Raw genomic sequence first — 19,980 nt, forward strand, 5'->3', positions numbered from 1 at the left:
GATTTCCTTCATTTACAGATAAAGAGGCACTACCCAACCACCCTATACAACCCACCTACTTCATACAATCAAAACACAAACCTCATTTTCAACACCCCATCCGGATAGCAATCGCACGGCTGAGTCACACGCGGAAAACATTCGCTGTTGTGTTCAAGGTCCGGCTTGTTTCAGAAAAAGTGACAAAAGGTAAAAATAGACTTCTAACAATGACAAATGCTCTGTGAAGTGGCTGAACAACCTTGAACAAATGAGCCGTTGAAAACGCTTCTGACTTTTGACGCAAGCAGCTCAATGTCACTAATCATAGACACGTGCACTGCACACTTATAACGTTTTAAATATGGATATTTTTCTTACAAACGCTTACAAAGCTTACTTTAAATACTTCTATACCACAGCAAAAACTACTAGCTGAACTAATAAAGTCAGTAATAAAACAAGAACAATTACAAGCATGGATGAATATAAAGTCAGTAACACTAGTATTCAGGTGCAGAAATGTAATAATTAATTGTAAAATAACACAATATTGCTCTTCACTGCAGGTATTTATTGGCTGCTGTCTCTTTAAGACCAAATGCACGTAGCCTACCTAATACTGACACACATCCGGTTTCTTTCTCAGCTGTTTCGGTTCACTTAAGACATAACCAACTGTGTTTACCAGAATACTTGCCAAAAAGGGGATTTAAACATAACTTTGTGTGTACGTTTCTGTTCAAAGAGAAGTGAAAGAGGAATCAATCGGTGTGAATTGCACAGTCTGAATCACGCCTCTCTCTCTGTGTGTGTGCGGCAGCGGAAAAAAAAAAAAAAAAAAAGAATAAATAAATAAAACGCTTTTGCTTAATGGTTTAAAATTGTTTGAATGGGTAGATTGGCAAGACAAAACACGTGCAAATGATGGTTAACCTTAACTGTTAACCCGCGAATCACATGCGAGCCAAACCGTGGGGTCTGGTCCGTACGGATCATCTACGATCCGTTGCACCCCTAGTGTGAGGCACTTTTTATTATGGATGGATGTACTTTATTTGACGTCTTTTGGACTGTTGAACACCCGCCTACTACCATTCTAACACTTGGAAGAGCAAGGATCATTTTTTATATAACTCCACCTGGATTCGTCTGAAAGAAAAAAAGTCATATACACCTAGGATACTTTGAAGCGAGTAAAACATGGGCTAGTTTTGATTTTTGGGTGAACTAACTTTTAAGGTGTTGTGTAGCAGCATGACTTACATGTGAGGCCTACGAGAACCACGCGGATGCTGAGGTCCACCATCAACGCCCATCTAGGACCGCATCGCGCCACCGCCGGCGGGATCAGGATCTCTGCTGACACGTAGAACTGTAGCGCATAAGTTATGTAGATCCCAAAAGAGTAAAGCAGCTTCACGGTCTGATATAACCTACAGAACACAGACATTAGACACGTTTTTTATTTCTACATCCACTGATGTTGAACTAATCATAGAATATCAGATAGTCTTTCTAATCAGGAGTAAATGTAAAATATGAGAAGTGTAATGATAAATTAAAGCATTGTACAGATATCACTGATATCTTCAATAATCCTGAAAGAGCAGTGTCTCTGAAATGACACAACAATCACTAAACTGCTGCTAATAGAGACACAAAACTGACACTTGTGCGATTTTGCATGGAGTCCACAGCTTCTCGTCTGCACTTGAGTTTGTCAGCAGGGAACAGAGTTGTCAATGGGTGTATTTGGGTCTGTTCCCAGTTTCTAAGTAGTTTCAGTCAGCTTTTTTTGTCACGTGGGCTCAGTGACCTGTTCAAAATGCTTGCTTTGTATTCGCTTGAAGTGAGTAAGCCTCAAAGCATCTGAAATAAGCTGCCTTCAATTTCCCAGATCTAGTACACCAAATTGCAGCAAGTCTGAGTTTTTGGTAGAAACAAACAAACAAAAACAAAGTTTTTTTTCCTTTTTGTTCGAAAGGCTAGGTTAGACTTGGTGTGAACAGTTTTGGTACAAAAAAAATACACATGAATGTTTAAAAAAAAAATTACATATTTTTTAATAATAATGTTTTGTATGAATATATTTTTGTATATTATTGTACACATCACTTGCACTGTTAAAAACTGTTTTGTTATTAATTTAGCAAAATACAGTAAAACAGTAATAGTGTGAAATATTATTACAATTTAAAATATTTGTCATGTTTATTTCAAAATGTAATTTATGTAATTCCTGTGACGCAAAGCTGAATTTTCAACATCATTACTCCAGTCTTCAGTAAAACAGTAATTAAAAAAAAAAGTAATATGGTGAAAATATTAGTTTAAAATCACTGTAAATAATTATAATGTACTTCATATCTCTAATGACAAAGCTTTTGTGTATTATTTTGTAATGTCTTGCATGATTTCAGTTTCAGTATGCTTTTTATTAATAATTATCATATTAAACAAAATATAAATATATAAAGTGGGACTAGTAAGGGATAATCAACGGCTAGCCGTGCTTAAATGATTTTAATGATTTTCCCAAAAGTTGATTCTGAAAGAGGAATCAATACCAATGCTCTTCTGAAAAGGGGGCTGGGAGCACAAGCTCATTTGCATTTAAAGGGACCCTAAAAGTGGCAACGTTACCAAGCTATAAAAAAAAAATCTGTGGAGTATTTTAAGCCAAAACGTCACATTCAGGGGACATCAGAGACTTATTTTACACCTTGTAAAAAGGGGAATGATAGGTCACCTTTAAAGATCCCCTGGCACTCACCAGCACAACGGTAAATTCAATGTGATGCTGCCCCGAATATGCTCTCCGAAGCCGATGTAGCCGATGGTGCCCAGGGTGATGTAGAGGGTGGTGACGATGCCCATGCCGAGATACAGGACCGTGGTGAAGTTTCTGGGATTCTGCATCTTATTCTCAAGTGGTAGCACCTGATGAAGATCGAGTATGACAACATTTTGAATTGAACCTTTTTCACTTGAATAATATTTCTGTGGTGACAAACATAATCTCAGAACAAAAGAAAAACTTACAACTCCAATTCCCTCAAAGGCGAAAATTGCTGTTCCAAAGAAGAGAGGATAGTCAACTGCTCTTCCTGCCAGCGGGAGGTTGATAGGGTTTGGGATATTCTGACAAGGCAAAGCAAGAATAGAAAAGAATGTCTGACAGTTTGTGACACGGTGAACATTTCAAAAAGGAAAAAAAAAAAGTTCACATGATTGTATCGTGGAGTTCAAAAAGTCAGAGACAATTAATATTTAACATTTTCTCTTTTTTCTGTTGCATTTATCAAAATACAGTAAAACTAAAATATTACTATTGTTTAAAAGAGTTGTTTTCTATTTGAATGTTTTAAAATGTAATTTATTCCTGTGATCAAAGCAGAATTTTCAGTATCATTACTTCAGTGTCACATGATCCTTCAGAAATCATTCTAATATGCTGATTTGCTGCTCAACAAACATTTCTGATTATTATCAATGTTGAAAGCAATTGTGCTGCTTCATATTTTTGTGCAAACCATGTTTTTTCATGATTTACCGATGTATGGAGAGTTGACTAGAACAGCATTTATTTGAAATAGAAATATTTGTAAATTATAAAACTCTTTACCGTCCCTTACTAATAAATTTAATGCATCCTTGATATATAAAAGGTTTAATTTCTTTCTTACAGAAAAATCGAATAAATCTTACTGACCCCAAACTTTTTTCACAGTATAGTTAGACAGTCATCATCTTAAATATTTCTTATTAATTATACACCATAACAAACTGGTCATATTGCCTGATAAATAATTCTCAGACTTTTGTGACACACTGTATAAATCAGATGTTAAGTAAACAATTTTTGGCGTACAAATGTTATACAAATGAAATCATGTCTTTAAGTCGCAGTATAAATTCACATTGATGATGTTCAAGATGCATTTAGAGGATATGTTTTATGTTCTTTGGCAGCTCTGCAAGCATTTTTGAAACCCTTGGCTCTTTACAAAAAAATGTTTTCCAAACAACAAACCACTTTGCAATCTCTAGCCCGCTGTTTCCACCATGACACATTTTCTTTCCTTCCTGAAAAAATGTGTTACCTTCTTGCTTGTTTCTCAGTAGCTGCAATGCCGAATACAGACGCAGGGTCTGATTCAAGACATTTTAAGTAGTTCAATATGAAATGCGCTCTAAAAAACAACCCTGAAACCTGTCATTGACACTTAACTCTTCATCCATAACATCTGAGACTCAATCAGCAGCCTGGGGAGAGGGCTTGGTCCTAAGGATTGCTTGGAGCAAAGTATCTATTGTTTCAAACCTAACAAACTGCTTGAAAAGTGTATCTGGGCTATATATGGGTTTAAAATAAACAACACTTGGTTTAATATTTTGTTTCGTAATGCATTCATACATAATGTGGCTTAAGTGTTTAAATACTTTTTGGTCAACCCAGGATGTTGAATATTAAGTATGTATCATATATGACACTAATCACTATGAAAAATCATGCAATGCAATTCAGGCCATACACTGATACACTTCCCCCATATTAAGTGTGTGTTTAATGTGTCTTACCGTCAGACAGTAGTAGTATATGAGGATCAGGCTGACACACATGGAAAGGTTTGCTACAAATGACAGAGGGGCCAAGTACTTGAGGTTGCGGATAAACACCAACACGATGATAAAGGGCAGGAAGAAGAGCATGTAGAGGCGAGAGTCGTAGCTGGGGACAATCACTGCCGTTTCGTTGTTGTGACAATTCGAGGTCGTCCCGTTTGCAGTCTCAACCACCTACAATGTGCAAGTCAATGGAAAGATTCCTTTACGGTGTAACAATCATCCTTTAACAATATGAAATAATTTAAAAGGAAGCACATATTTTTAATCAAGTGAACTGAAAAGCAGTGCTGCCCTCTTGTGGAGAGCAAAGAAATTTACTCACAGTATTTCTGTTGAATTTACATTTCAGAATTTTGGGAAAAGCTTTTATCCAAAAATAACAATATATTACGTTGTTAAAGTTTATAAGTTCACTGCAAATTCACATGTTCTATCAGTTGGCCAACATGAACACTATTGTTTTCTGTGGTTTCTTATTTTTTTTGTAATATGACAATAAAGGACATTATACTGTGCGGTTCTGAAGAGTATTTTTCTTAATGTGGACAAAATCTTTATTCAAATCTAAAAAAAAAAAAAAAAAAAAAAAATCTCTTCTTCTGTATTTGAAGCAGTCTCACCTGTTTGACATTGTCACTGAGGAACACGAAGTAAACGCAGCAGAAACCCAGCTGGGTTATGTTGAGGAACAGATTCACCACACGCCTGAAAGCCAAAAAACAGAAACCGAAACAAATCTATATCAGTAAGATTTTCCTTTTAAAAAATTATTAATTTTATTAATCAAGGATGAATCGAATTGATCAAAAGTGACATTAAATACATTTCTATTTCAAATAAATGCTGTTCTACTCAAAGAATAACAGTTTCATCAAAAATATGCAGCATCACAGCGGTTTTCAACATTAATAATAATAATAATAATAATATGTTTCTTGAAAAGCAAATCAGCCTACAAGAATGATTTCTGAAGGATCATGTGACAAAGACGAATAATTTAGCTTTGAAATAGGAAATTACATTCAAATAAAAAGTTTTATTTTTCACTATATTTTTATTGCATTTTGATCAAATAAACGCAGCCTTGGTGACCATAAGACAATTCTTTCAAAAATCTCACCACCCCAAACTTGATTGGTAGTGTACATCTAATCCCCATCTAGAAAGCACTGTCTTAATTATTGCATACATCTGATAAACATCTTAAAATGTGTGGTTTCCTTTCATATATAATATTAGAAAATGCATTTTTAAAATATGACAGGAAATATTTCATACCACAGATGAGCAAATGGTCTTATAATAACATTATGTATGTGTGCCATCATGTGCAAGATGTGAAACGGTAAGGTTGCACAGAGATCAGGTGCTGAGAGTCTCATGTGACAAATGGTTAAAGATTATGGTGAGAACAGCACAAACACAAGTCAACTTTAACATAGTGCTGAATTTAAAAACTGCCCTGTAAGCAGTGAAACACAGACGTTCAGTTACTGTACCTTCCCCACAAAGAGTGTCTGCTCAGCCACGACACATTCTCCATGCCATACTCCACTGCATCTCCGTAGGAAAGAAAGGGCTTGCCCATCCTAAATATAGACAACATTTCATTTAGAAAAACAGACAGAAATGTGTGTGATTTATCAGTCAACTGCGTGCGGTAGGTAGGGAAGGGATAGATAGATAGATAGCTATAAAAGGAAATGACAAAAGAAAATACACTAAAATTTGCCATGACAGAATACAAAACAGATGTTAGGCATCAAAAATCTTGTCAAGAACATGAGGGGCAGCATTTGTAAAAATAATCAAGCCGTTTATTCTTACTTTGCACTTAGATGATGTGCACATTTCACAAGGAGGGTCATGCAATGAACAGCCACGATTCCCATAGCCAGAAGACTTAAAGGCCCCACCTGCAAAATGAGAAGAGAGAGAAAGTAAGATAAAGCATGTTTCATCAACTAGAAAATTTGGGTAAAGCATTTTACACAACATGAATTTCAAATACAGCCCACCAGGAACAGTCTGAGGTTTAGTGCCTTAACATGGCACTCAACATGTTAACACAGTGGGTCATGGCTCTTCTCCTGATTTCAACTGATCTAATTTAAAAGGGTCCTATTATGCTTTTTCACTTTTTGAATTTTGGTCAGTGTGTATGTTTGGGCATAAAACGATCTACAAATTTACAAAGCTCAAAGTCCACTCCAAAGGGAGATATTTCGTTTTTAAAAAATCCCTTTTTAAGAACTACAACGAACGGCTCTTTTGGACTACAGTGTTGTTTTCCGGTATTTGTGACATCACAAATTTTAAATCCCGCCTATGGAAATTTGAATGGTTGGGGAGAACGTTTGCTTGAGCACTGCATGTTTCAAAATCGAAACCCAGTGCGGGTGTTTTTATATCACTGTATTTCCGGAGGAAACCAACTATTTTCAGAAAATTTTGGATGTCATTTTCATTTCATCTTGCATATAATGTCTGATAAAGCAGCGTTTCTGAGCAGAGCTCTGCTTTGTGTACAGCGTTACCGAGAAAACCTCACTCTCTTGCTGTTCTGGCAAGGGGCGGGGCAATACTGAAACACCGTCTAAGCTGTTCGCCAATCACAACACACTGGGACAACTAACCAATCACAACACATTTCGTTTTTCAGAAGGTAGGCAGGCGTTCATCAAACCCGGAACTAATCGAGACGTTTGTGTCAGGCTGGGGAGAAAGGTATTGTATATCATGTGAAAAATAATGCGATTTTTGAACCACCAAGCATGAGAGCATGTTCTAGTACACCCCCAAAACAAAATCAAGACTTATTAAAAGAGCATAATAGGACCCCTTTAAAATGTAATTTATTCCTGTGATTATCATCAATGTTGAAAACAGTTTTGCTGCTAAATATTTTTGTGGAAACGGATTTTTAGGATGATTTGATAAACATTATAACATTATGAATGTCATTACTGACAGGTTATTGCATTTCCAATTTGTGAGGAAGGGTTTTATAAGATAAGGAATAGTAACAATGGCGTGCAACTACATCTGTAACTGCACAAAGCAACTGACAAAAAGGTCAAAGCATAATATTCAAGTCTGGCAGTGAAGCAGAAAGCATCCTTCAGGGACGTGTCCACACGTCTGGCATCTTTGATCCGCTGCAAACACTTGTCAGATTGTGTCTTGTTGTTCCTGTGTCCTCAGCTGATGCTGAGAGGTTTTAGAGGTCTTCAGAGGCTGAAAACACGGCTCAGCAGTGCAATGACACAAGCACGCCTTAATGGTGCAGCTGCATCATATACAAAAAGAGAAGTCTAAGAAAGAGGGCGCTCAGCAATTTGTTGCTTGCAAAGAAGACCACAAAAAAATCATTTGAACTATATTTTAATTCTGCACACTGACTGTAGGTTGTCTCTTTTTATTCATGAACGGGTGTACTGCATGTGCTACACGAGCAAACACTGCATTGTCTCTTCAAAAACCAAAAGGTGTGCTAGGTGTGGAAGTTCTTCAAAATCATGAGACTTATGAGAAACGTGAGAGAAATGAAAATGAAAGGCTGACATGATGCTGTTGACATAAGTAGATCATGTTCAGATAAGTACATACAGCTGACACAAGAACAAGATAAAGCTCAGAGAGAAGACGTGCAACTATACACGTTTTAATGCAATGATATACGATTTTATAAAAGGTAACCAGAACACAAGGTCACAGCAGTTAAAAATATAATATAGTGAGCATTCATCTCCAAATTAAATTTTCTGTCCTACCAGGAGTCCTGCATTCTTGACAGCCAGAGGCAAGCCGAGGAGTCCCGTACCAATATTTCCTTTAAGTAAATGAATTAAAGTCTGAGAAAACCTAAACAAAAAACAAATTAACACAATATTAAAACAAGTCTAAGAACATGAAAGTTTTAATAGGTGAAGATGCTTACGAGGATCCTGTTCTTCCTCCGATTCGTTCATATTCTGTCTGTCGTAGGGAACCGGGTGAAAGGATGGGCTCATCTTCAGCGCGCCTCTCATCTCTTCTAGAAAGGTCTGGGCCTTGAACCAACACACAAATATAGCTTTAACATGATCTTAAACACTGAACAAAAAACACATGCTACCCTTCAAACGTTTGGGGTGTGTAAGACTGCTTAATTTTTACTAAATAAGTCTCTTATGGTCATCAAAGCTGCATTTATTTGATCAAAAATACACTAAAAACAGTAAAATATTATTACAATTTCAAATAGCTGATTTCTACAGTAATATATTTTAAAATGTAATTTATTCATATGATGGTAAAGCATAAATTTTCAGCATAAGTAGCCCAGGGTTATTAGAGTTAAAGAGACACATTTAATAGAAAGAAAGTAAAAATACAAACTAATTCAAATAACAATAATAATAAATAAATAAATAGTATGCCAATGATACTAAAGTAAGCTTCAGTGTCACATGATCCTACAGAAATCATTCTATATAATACTTGCAGCTCAAGAAATATTCATAATAATCCGTTCTGAAAATAGTTGAATAAATTATGGACACTATGATGAATTGAAAGTTCAAAAGAAGAGCATTTATTTGATACAGAAAACTTTTGCAACATTATAAATGTCTTTACTATACTTTTGACCTATGTAATGTGTCCTTGCTGAATAAAAGTCCAAATTCTTTAAAAAATATTTTTTTATTTTAAGCTTAGCCACAAAAAAAAAAAAAAAAATCAATAAAATAAAATAAATAAAGATCACAATCAGTGTCACATAATGCAAAGGAAATTGGTTTACCATCCTGATAGTTGATATCAGAGGCCATGCTTGCTTTGGTGGGGTGTAATTTGCCACTGATAGCTTCACTGATCAAAAGCTTCCCTGCGGAGACGCTGCATCTACAGGCTCTGTGATCGCAGACAAAAGAACAGAGTTAATAGCCTTCCCAGAACACACCAATGACGCACAATGTGCCCTTTCTGCGTCATCATTATATTCTCTATCGTCTCTTGGGGCTAAAAACAATACGAGGATTTCAAACGATAGTATGCAATCAACATTAGTTATATCTGACACTTTAATATGGCTGTGTGACAATTTCACAAATGAACTACAGCATCACTCACGGCCACCATTTCTATTATTACGCATGCAGAGAAAACATTTATTAATGTTTTGTCAAATATGCTTTTTATGAAAGCTGCAAACTCTATATTCTAATTCAAGTTTATTTGTATAGCGCTTTTTACGATACAAATCGTTGCAAAGCAGCTCTACGGGAATTTAAGTTTCCATAATATATTTATATATTGCTTAATATATTTAACTTATGGCAAAATTTGGTAATTCTGTATGTTGTCTGAGTATTGGCATCCTCTGAGGGGATGGCATTATCTTATATACACTGTTTTGTATCGGAAAAGACAGGGTGGTTATATGAGGGTGAAATACACCAGTTGTACGAGTCAAAAAGATGTCACAACTATTTGAAATCATGCCAAACCACACATATGCGGAACCTCACGAGAGACAATTCAGCCACAAGAACAGTAAAACCTAACAAAATTAAAATTAAAACACAACAACAATCAGACTCGGCTTTTATAAATATGTCGCTAACGATATAATTATAACCTGAAGCTGTGAATGTTTCAAGATAAAAAAATAATTAGGTGTGCATGAACAACCATGCTATCATATGATAATGCAAAGCAGCTATATTCAGTGCAGTCAAATCTCAAATCAGTGTTTATTTGAACAGCTTCAGAAATAACACTGACATACTGGAGCTGCAAAGCATCGTAACATTGTGCAATAAGATCTCATTTGACATTAAAACATGCACTAGCTAGCATGACCTCATTAATATTTGTATATGATAGTAAAAATATAACTTCATTATTTGTTCGTTAGTTCATTCAATTGCTCGATTAACTAATTTAACAGTTTTTGACAACTAACGTTAACAAATGAAAGCTTACTGTAAACATACAGCAGTACAGAAGAGCCACATTTACTGTAACTTACACTGTTTTCTACCAGGGGAACACCCAGTCTATTATTTCCATATACACGACAAGAGTAAACACATAAATAGGAAGCATTTCATAAATATCCAGTGATATATCCTTTAGCCTTCGACAGTGAATGCTATCACAACAACCGTGCTAATGTCGTGCTACATGACAGATTTGTACTTACCGTCAGCACAGTTAAACGATGTATTATAAAAGATCTACTATATTAACATCATAAAGTCCATATCTGAAGCCGGGTATGCTATGACCGTACAGAAGGGTACAGATAAGCGGACATGCTATGATTTGAAACCGCTCTCTTCTGAGACTGAGTTTATTGGGTCACATGACCACCAGCAGCGTGTCAGTCAGCTGATCTCACTTCACAGCAAACCAACAAACTCACTAATCATTATGTTTTTCTTTTTTCTTTTTTAAATTAAAAAAGCTTAGCTTTTAACTTTTATTCACATGCCATGTTGCGGCTTTGATAAAAAAAAATTATGTTAAAACAATGTCGCGAGAGAATCTACTGTAGCATTCGATATAATATAGTAGTACTTCAAACCACACTTATATATTTTATTTTACTGTATTTTTGTTATATTTTATTTTATTTTATTTCAATCAATTATATTATTTTGTACCGGCAGGGAAATAAGGGATCGTCTAAAAATTATTTTGTGTGTTTAAAATGCTTTAACTCATTGACTCTTAAAACATACATGACAACTAGTATAGCACAGTCTCTCACAATATGTGAAGTTTGAGCGGATATATGAACGTATACTTAGTGGCAGTGGTGGCTCGTGGGTTTTAAAATAGAGGAGACACACTAATTGGTCTGGGGATCCCTAATATTATTAACTTATTTGCTTAACCACTTTAAAATGGCTTTTTGGTTGCTTTTAGTCAGAAAAGGCAAAGATAATACAATTTCACCTGACCTATCACTTGAAGCAAATATCCATCCCTTCTTAAAAGTCTGTGTTAAAAGAGAGCTGCCTGTTGTGCCATTTAATTAAGCCGACTGCTGTAGCCTATATCAAGCTTAGGCATGTTCTCCCTTTATTTTTAATTTGTATATACACCTTTTGAATGACAGCTTGGTAAATCTGTTGGCGATCAAATATTCAATATCGCTACTCATCATAATTAACTTACTTCGTACATTATCAACGCGACGGGAGACATTCAAACTAATCTCACGTAATTTACATCTCTATAATGAGTGGTTTATATACCAGAAGGGAGGCTAGTGTTGTGGCCATTTGAACTGATTCTCATCAGCATAAGAGACAAACTCACTCCTAGTCTTTTGAAAAGGTTTATTCTTTGCAAAGAAGGTCAGACAGCCATACAGAAACACACAGGTCGCTGGGGAGGGTGCTCCTTCACCTTATATCCACAGTTAAGGTCACAAGCTCGTAGCTGTACTTTTCCATACTTGGTGAGAAAGTAAATAACATTCTACTATATCATGCAGTAAAAGCCCACTCCCTTTATATTTAGGGCCCAAATAACCTTCAAGGCCCCCGTCTCCAATCATCTGTCTCTCAGCCCAACATGCCCTTATGAACCCCCCTGTCATCCATACATCTGAGGCTAAAAGCCCCAGGCCCATTTCTTCCTACACAGTCAAACCAAGAAAGGTTTTGCACTACATGTTCTCATAAACATATGAAAATCAACATAAAATAAATTTTCTGAATTTGCCTCCCTAGCAAGGTTTCTTTTCTCAACACTCCTCAGCGCTGAAAGTGAACACTCCATGCTGATCGGCTATTTTTTTTTTTTTTTTTACCAATGTAGGCACAAGAGGCTCATCCCCGGCCTCCCTTCTCCTTCTCCTTCTCCTACTCCTTCTCCTTCTCCTTCTCCTTCTCCTTCTCCTTCTCCTTCTCCTTCTCCTTCTCCTCCTCCTCCTCCTCCTCCTCCTTTCCCTTCTCCTCCTCCTCCTCCTCCTCCTCCTCCTCCTCCTTCTCCTTCTCCTTCTCCTCCTCCTTCTCCTTTCCCTTCTCCTTCTTCTCCTCCTCCTCCTCCTTCTACTTCTCCTTTTCCTCCTCCTCCTTCTCCTTCTCCTCCACCTCCTTCTCCTTTCCCTTCTCCTCCTCCTCCTCCTCCATCTCCTTTCCCTTCTCCTTCTCCTCCTCCTCCTCCTCCTTCTCCTTCTCCTCCTCCTTCTCCTTTCCCTTCTCCTTCTTCTCCTCCTCCTCCTCCTTCTACTTCTCCTTCTCCTCCTCCTCCTCCTACTTCTCCTTCTCCTCCTCCTCCTCCTCCTCCTCCTTCTCCTTTCCCTTCTCCTTCTCCTTTCCCTTCTCCTTCTCCTTCTCCTCCTCCTCCTCCTCCTTCTCCTTCTCCTTCTCCTTCTCCTTCTCCTTCTCCTTCTCCTTTCCCTTCTCCTCCTCCTCCTTCTCCTTTCCCTTCTCCTCCTTCTCCTTCTCTTTCTCCTCCTTTCCCTTCTCCTTCTCCTTCTTCTTCTCCTCCTCCTCCTTCTCCTTCTCCTCCTCCTCCTCCTCCGTCTCCTTTCCCTTCTCCTCCTCCTCCTTCTCCTTTCCCTTCTCCTCTTTCTCCTTCTCCTTCTCCTCCTTTCCCTTCTCCTTCTCCTCCTCCTTCTCCTTCTCCTTTCCCTCCTCCTTCTCCTTCTCCTTTCCCTCCTCCTCCTCCTCCTTCTCCTTCTTCTCTATCACTTAACGGTTGTAATTACATCAGCATATTCGGCACATTCGCGTTTCGCGATATAAATATTACAGCTGTGAAATTACAAACAAAAATACACATTTTGAGACATGAACTAAAATGAATTGTGAATTATATTAACATTAAATCGTCCTCCTCCTCCCATTTTCACCTGAAAATGTTGGGGCTCCCCCTCACTTTGTAAGAAAATAGTAGTAATTTAGTGATGATCCCTAAACAAACAGCGCATCATCTGACTGTACAGACTAGAGACAGTCCAGCAAAAGCGAGCCTTTAGACTTGATCTTGCAGCGACAATCTGATCGATTATGACGGTAATTTCACATTTAATTTAAAATGTAACTCATAAAGATCTGTGTATATGTTGCCAAAATTACTTTTTATTTAGCAGAACTGCTCAGGCACTTAGCTTTGTAGCTAGCTGGTGAATGGTGATTGATTCTCGTATAGAACTGAATCAAAAATGTGTGTTTTTTTTCTCATGACAGACTCACGAGTTTTTTGTTGACATGACATGTGAAGGATGCTCTGGTGCGGTCACTCGAGTGCTTAAAAAGCTGGGTATGCTTTTGAATATTTCAGATTTCAGTGCTGTAAGACCATTGAATTGTATTTATTTATCTGCCCTAACTATTTCAAACCTGTTATTTGTGAAAGTGAAACTACTTTGGTTAAATACATCAAAATACAGCTTAATTTCTTTCTTGTTTTAGTAGTGCTGCTTTGTCATGTGGGAACATAGTTCATAGTTCAGCTGTGTTTCTCAACAGATGTCAAGTTTGACATTGATCTGCCCAACAAGAAGGTCTTCATCGAGTCAGACAAAGACACGGATGTCCTTCTGGAAACACTGAAAAAGACTGGCAAAACTGTCACCTACATCGGTCCAAAATGAAATATTAAACATTAAAAACTCTTAAGGTGAGAAGCAGATGTTTGAAATTAAAATGAATACATTTGTAAATTACTACTTATTGTGTGGACAGCAGCTTATGAACCTAATAACAAATATTAACTGAAGCATTATGTTAAAGTCTTGTAAAATGAGGTTGTGGTAGCTGGTCTAACTGGTATAGAAATATGTTACGTTTCAATAATAGTGTTTGACATGCAAATTAGGTTTCTTTATGATCACAGCATTGAAAACAAGCCCTGAAGTTTTCAAGACTTTCCAGTAAGTCTTGTCTGATCACAAGATTTACTGGAAAGTCCAAAGTTGTAGTTTTTTATGGTACACTGTAACATAATGCTTTTATCATCAGTTTTCATCCTCCTGTTATTTCCCAAATCAAGTGTTATCTCTGCTTTTGTATATTTTAATACTCTTAATATACCTGGATATATTTGTTTTTATGAGTGCATGGTCTCTTCTTTCTTTCAGGTATATTTTTTTCTCAAGTTTTTCTTTTATTGTCATTTTTATTCTGATCACGGTGATGTTTCTGTAACACATAAATATTGCATTTGAGATGACCTAAAGTGGACTTGTGTTCAACTCTACTTTGGTTCATTGAAACATGTTTTAATAGGTCAGAATCATGCTGCTTTGAAGATTATGAAGTGGGACTCCCTCATCACTCATCAGATGAATCATTATTACACATCTTTGGGACCACTGAATGAAATCTGTTCAGCAGAGCATCTTGAAGAGTAGCTACCAGGCTGATTTATATATTCTGTATTATGAGAATGTTGAAATCTAACCGTTTATAATGTGGTTGTTTTCCTGCTACACATTCAGTACTTGTAATTCTATAAGTATCTAGATGTTAAAATAAAAGTTCATGTATTCACTGAGAGGAAAGAAAATCTGTGTGTTTGTCTATAACCAGTGTTGTTTTAGTTTAAATTAAAAGTACTATTAGTATTATTAATATTTTGAATTAATTTTAATTTTCTGTTCATTTTAGTCATATACATGTTTCTTATTTTTTATTTCAGGTAATTCATATGTTTTAAAAAAAACAAAAAAAAAACAATTTAACCGTAAAAAAGGTTCAAATTTAAATATATATGGCACTTTCAACTTAAGTTTGTTCTCGGCTTCAGTGTTACAGCACAAAATCACTATTATTATTATTTTTATTTTTTTAAGCAAACATTGCATTTGTCTTATATTTTTGAATTGCCCGCAGTTCACCAGTAGGGGGCAATGTTACCCTGTCAATAAAACAAAAACATTAAACCATGCAGCTTTCTTTAAATCTGAAATCTGCATGCTTTTTCAGGCCAATGACCCTTGTCACGGGGAGATATGTATATATTAATGTTATGTATGTATATATTAATATCATTACTGATGTACATTGTGTTTTGTATATTTTAAGTGTACTGAATGTGGAAGGGACAATGAAACACTATACAAATGTAAATGTTCAAAGTTTCATTAAAATACAAATGACTGTGCAAACTGCTGTAGATTAGAAATGGGTGTTTGCTAGATACTAATATTTCCAAAGCATATTTTTGTGTATTATCAGCTCCGTCTAGTGTGTGGAATACAGATCCTCAAAATTAAGGTGAGTGTATTGTTGTGATTGATGTAGAACAGGTTCTTACCTGAACAGAATCTGAAAGAGTGAATCAGCGACTTGTCTTCTATTGTTCAAGCTGGTATAATTGCTAAGGGAGTAGGCTATAAAAGCACAGGACATGCTGACAGGCAATGTAGCTGTACTGAACCAGGGCCGTCGTCAGGAGTAAACAACTGTCATGAGGGACCCTTCGAGTTTCTAGATGAATTTTACCAACTACACTGTATATAGAATATATTAATTTACTGATGAAACAATACCATTTAGCTCCATGAATAGATGCCAGTCTGGACAGATTACAGCAATGTTGCAGTTATACATATCACTCAACAACTATCCAAAGGACGAGTAAAACTGTCTTCTGCCATTCTTTTCAAAGCTCGCCTGGTTTAAAGTGATGGAACCTGAGATGGAAGCTCACTCATGCTGCTGTGAAGTCAACACAATCGATCTTTTGTTGAATGGCTAGTGAAAAGAGAAAATGCTGAAGGAATGCTCAGGATCCAGGCCGTGTGACTGGAGACGCAACAAGTATCAAAAAGATCTCTAGCGGCTGGATAAGTCAGTAAATGGCAAGGAAATCCCTTGTATGCAACGAGGATAGAAGTATGCATTACTGACCTTTTTTGAACAAAGAGCAAGTACTAATTTTTCTTTCTCTTTGCATGAATTAAATGAAGTATCACCACACAAATCTGCAGTTCTGGGTAAATCCTTGATTGCTATCAGGAACTGTGTCTCAATCCCGTTCGATACAAATCACTAGACACAATATGTCTGCTCCATACTGTGATATGAAGACTAAAGTCTGCCTTTACATGTAATGCAAACATTCCAGAGAAGTTGGGGCATTTTGTAAAATGCAATAAAATCAAGAATCTGTGATTTGTTCATTCTCTTTAACCTTTATTTAATTGACAAAAGTACAAAGAAAATATTTCCAAAGTTTTCACTGACCATCGTAAATGTATTTTGTAAATATGAACAAATTTTGATTTGATGGCTGTGACACGCTCCCAAAAAGTTGGGATAGAGGCATGTTTAACACTGTGTCACATCAACGGTCCTTTTAATTACAATGTTTCATTGTTTGGGAATTGAGGATATGCATATATTCCAGTCACCCATGCTGTTTGCTCTGCTGCACCCCCATACCGTGACAGACGTTTGCTTTTGCTTCTGTCGCTAATGAAAGTCTGGATGGTCCCTTTGGTCTTTGGGACTGGGAACTCAAAATCCATTCTTCCCGGAAACAAATTGAAACGTGGACTCATCTGAGTACAGCACACACATTTTCACTGTCTTTTTGATTATATGAGATAGGCTCTGGCCCAGAGAACCCGGCAGCATCGCTGCATAGAATTGATGTATAGCTTTCTCCTAGAGTAACAGATATTCACGTTGCATTTCTTGATGCAGCAGCAGACTGTGGTAAATGACAGTGGTTTTCTGAAGTACTCCTGAGCCCATGTGGCTATATTTAACACCGCAGCATGACGGTTTCTTATGCAATGCAATCTGAGGGCTCAAAGGTCAAGCACATTCAACTGAGCTTTCCTGCCTTGCCTTACATGCACTGTGATTTCTCTGGATTCCCTGAATCTTTTCACAATATTATGTGAAAGACCTAAATTCTTTGCTATTTTGCATTGCGAAATGTGATTTTTGATTTGTTTGACACTTCTCTCGTGAAATTCGGCACAAAGTGATGAGCCATGATACAGCTTTGCTTGCAAAGACTGAAATGCTCCTTTTATACCCGAACATGATACCTGACTTATTACCAATTCGCCTGCTTACCGTGAACTGTTTCAAAACAGTTTAACGTGGATATTCTATAACCTTTTCACTTTTATTTTGCCTCTGTCCCAACTTTTTTGGAATGTGTTGCAGCCGTCAAAAAGAAAATTTGTTCATGTTTACAAAATACATTTACGTTGGTCAGTGAAAACTTTGGAAATCTTTTCATTGTACTTTTGTCAATTAAATAAAAGTTGAAGAGAATTAACAAATCACAGATTCATGATTTCTCTGGAATTGGGGCTGTACTTAAGTATATTAACATATAAAACATTCACACTAAAGTATCATGTTCAGACACAACCATTTGGTGACAGGCTCAAACAACAGGGCTTCACCAACACTTTCACAACTGAACTATACTGTTTCAGGACTCAGCATCCACTCAGTAAACTGAGTACTGGCCAAATCCAGCCTCAAACAACTGCTGCACTATAGAATATGTGGACTTTTCGCTTTGGTGCTTCTGAAAACAGTACTTTTTTTTTTTTTTTTTTTGCAGAGGATAAAATCAGCTAAAAAATGCCACTTGGGGCACTGAAAAAGAATTCCTTCCTTTCTCAAGATTTTGAGCCTGGAAGACGTGACTAGAGTGAGATGCCATGCAGGTAGAGACAAGTGTAATCATGCACTCATCAAGGCAAGAAGCATCCAATATAGCAGAAGCACAGCAGTACAGCACACCGTTTTCTAATTAAAGTGCAGTCTTCTCAACAAATGTCCAGCGTTTTCAAAAATTAGAAATAAAATAAGAAATGACTTACTTAACAACTTTTGAATCACAGATTAATTTATTTCTTCATTCATTTTATTTATTTATTCACTGAGCTCAAAATAATTTGAGCAATCAGATTATTATTATTTTTTTATTATTTTATTTTTGCAGTGTGCATGGGTAAAAATGAAACCATTGCCCTCAATTTATATAGTCCATGAGTAAATTATAACAGGTTTGCAGTTATTAGTTATGTGCTAAATTAGCTATTAAAAAGCTTAACAGATGGAGCCAAAACTGATGCTAATTATGAACACTGGGGTTTGATTAATTGCTGCTTTAATTTCTGTCTTTAAATGATGTTTAGTAGGAAGACTCTCTGGATTATTCATTCCATTCAGATTTCAGAAGAAAGCTGCTGAGGTGGCAACACAAGGACATTTTTATGATATCATATTTCCACTCTTAATATTCTTGTCATCGGCGCTGTCAAATGTATTAAATGTCTTCTGTATCGAATGCTCCTTGTGGGGATTATTACGGAATAACTGGCCTCCAGGAATGTCATTTTAAAAATAACTGATTAAAAATGAGCTGCTTTGAGATGATAAAAGTGTTGCTCACGCATTTGGAGAGAAAATGAAGGAGGAAAAATTAAAAAAGGGAAAATTAGGACTGATCATTTTGCAGTTCTTAGCCTGAAAATTGTAATCTCTCTAATTGAAGTCATTTAATTTCTGTCTTAAATATAATGTGTATTGTCTAAAAGTCTAGTTAACGTTCTCATGTTTTTGCATTTTTCTGTTGTTCTTAAATTCTTTCTGAGGTTCTTTCTTTTCAGTTATAATTAGATTTTAGATCCCAGATTTGCTTCTTGCTAAATCAAGCTTTTCACACTTGAAAAAGTTAACCCTTGCTCATTCTAAACCCTAGTAAACAGAATCCTGAATTCTTTTGCTTCATGTTTCAAACTGCTCATATGGGGTTAACAATTCTGGATCCTTGATAACCCTGGGTTTCACACTGTACTTTCCAAAACCCTGGGTTAACATTCTTTTTTTTTTGCATATTAGCAATGTCTTGTTTCTATCCAAATTAGCGAATTTGCACAAAATTAGAATGTTGCATAAAACATTTGTGAATAAAAACAATGTCTCTATTCCATGTGTTCCACAAAATAAGTCACTTCCTGGGGAAATGGTGCAAAGTACCAATAATAAAAATGTGGCAAGTGGGGAAACCTGTGGCTCTTTTTCCTACAGAATAAATGAGTTGAGCCTCAGAGCATGCAGATAAAACACTGTAACAAATGCTGTCATGTTATCTTGCGTTTGGAGGCGGATGCTTGATATTTGGGAACACAATCATGCGATTCAGTTCTGGGAGGTAATTATACCAAATCATTTTGATGAAAGACTACAGCTTAGGCATTTAAGAATGACTAACAACATTTGAGATGTGTATGATGATATCAGTGTCCTGGGGTGTGTTTTCCAAAAGCCTCGTTAGTCAACTATAGTTGCAAGTTCCGTCGTTACCAACATAGTTCAACAATTTGGTGTTACCTAAAACCATATTTCACACAAACATTTGCAAACCTGTAGTTGGAAGCAT

The 19,980-nt window shown here is 36.4% G+C and overlaps 2 protein-coding genes across 4 annotated transcripts in view; one reads left to right on the forward strand and one right to left on the reverse strand.

Annotated features, from left to right (window-relative positions):
- LOC306883554 (proton-coupled amino acid transporter 1-like) overlaps positions 1–10,983 on the reverse strand; it is a 38,651-nt gene extending 27,668 nt beyond the window's left edge. For both annotated transcript variants that reach the window (XR_013785365.1, XM_079438891.1), the window contains exons 1-11: positions 10,802–10,983; positions 9,398–9,507; positions 8,552–8,663; positions 8,385–8,475; positions 6,439–6,527; positions 6,111–6,200; positions 5,232–5,316; positions 4,564–4,782; positions 3,025–3,123; positions 2,756–2,922; positions 1,246–1,415 (exon numbers count right to left, since the gene is read on the reverse strand). Coding sequence is in view for 1 of the 2 variants with exons in the window: in XM_079438891.1 (XP_079295017.1) it covers positions 1,246–1,415; positions 2,756–2,922; positions 3,025–3,123; positions 4,564–4,782; positions 5,232–5,316; positions 6,111–6,200; positions 6,439–6,527; positions 8,385–8,475; positions 8,552–8,663; positions 9,398–9,425 (1,150 nt within the window). In the remaining variant the exon portion in view is untranslated. The remainder of the gene's footprint in view (positions 1–1,245; positions 1,416–2,755; positions 2,923–3,024; positions 3,124–4,563; positions 4,783–5,231; positions 5,317–6,110; positions 6,201–6,438; positions 6,528–8,384; positions 8,476–8,551; positions 8,664–9,397; positions 9,508–10,801) is intronic.
- Positions 10,984–13,531: 2,548 nt separating this feature from the next.
- On the forward strand, positions 13,532–16,735 carry LOC306883490 (copper transport protein ATOX1-like). Of its 2 annotated transcripts, XR_013785359.1 has the most exons (5): positions 13,532–13,631; positions 13,806–13,878; positions 14,088–14,238; positions 14,847–15,148; positions 15,350–16,735. XR_013785359.1 is itself a non-coding variant. In XM_079438781.1 (4 exons), the coding sequence occupies exons 1-3, from the start codon at positions 13,626–13,628 to the stop codon at positions 14,210–14,212; spliced, it is 204 nt and encodes a 67-aa protein (XP_079294907.1). In that variant the 5' UTR covers positions 13,532–13,625; the 3' UTR covers positions 14,213–14,238; positions 14,847–15,827. The 2 variants fall into 2 exon arrangements, 1 of the variants encoding a protein (XP_079294907.1); XM_079438781.1 differs by having other exon boundaries at positions 14,847–15,827.
- Positions 16,736–19,980: the final 3,245 nt, after the last annotated feature.

Source organism: Barbus barbus, assembly GCF_936440315.1.
Source record: "Barbus barbus genome assembly, chromosome: 17".
NCBI classification, from domain to species: Eukaryota; Metazoa; Chordata; class Actinopteri; order Cypriniformes; family Cyprinidae; genus Barbus; species Barbus barbus.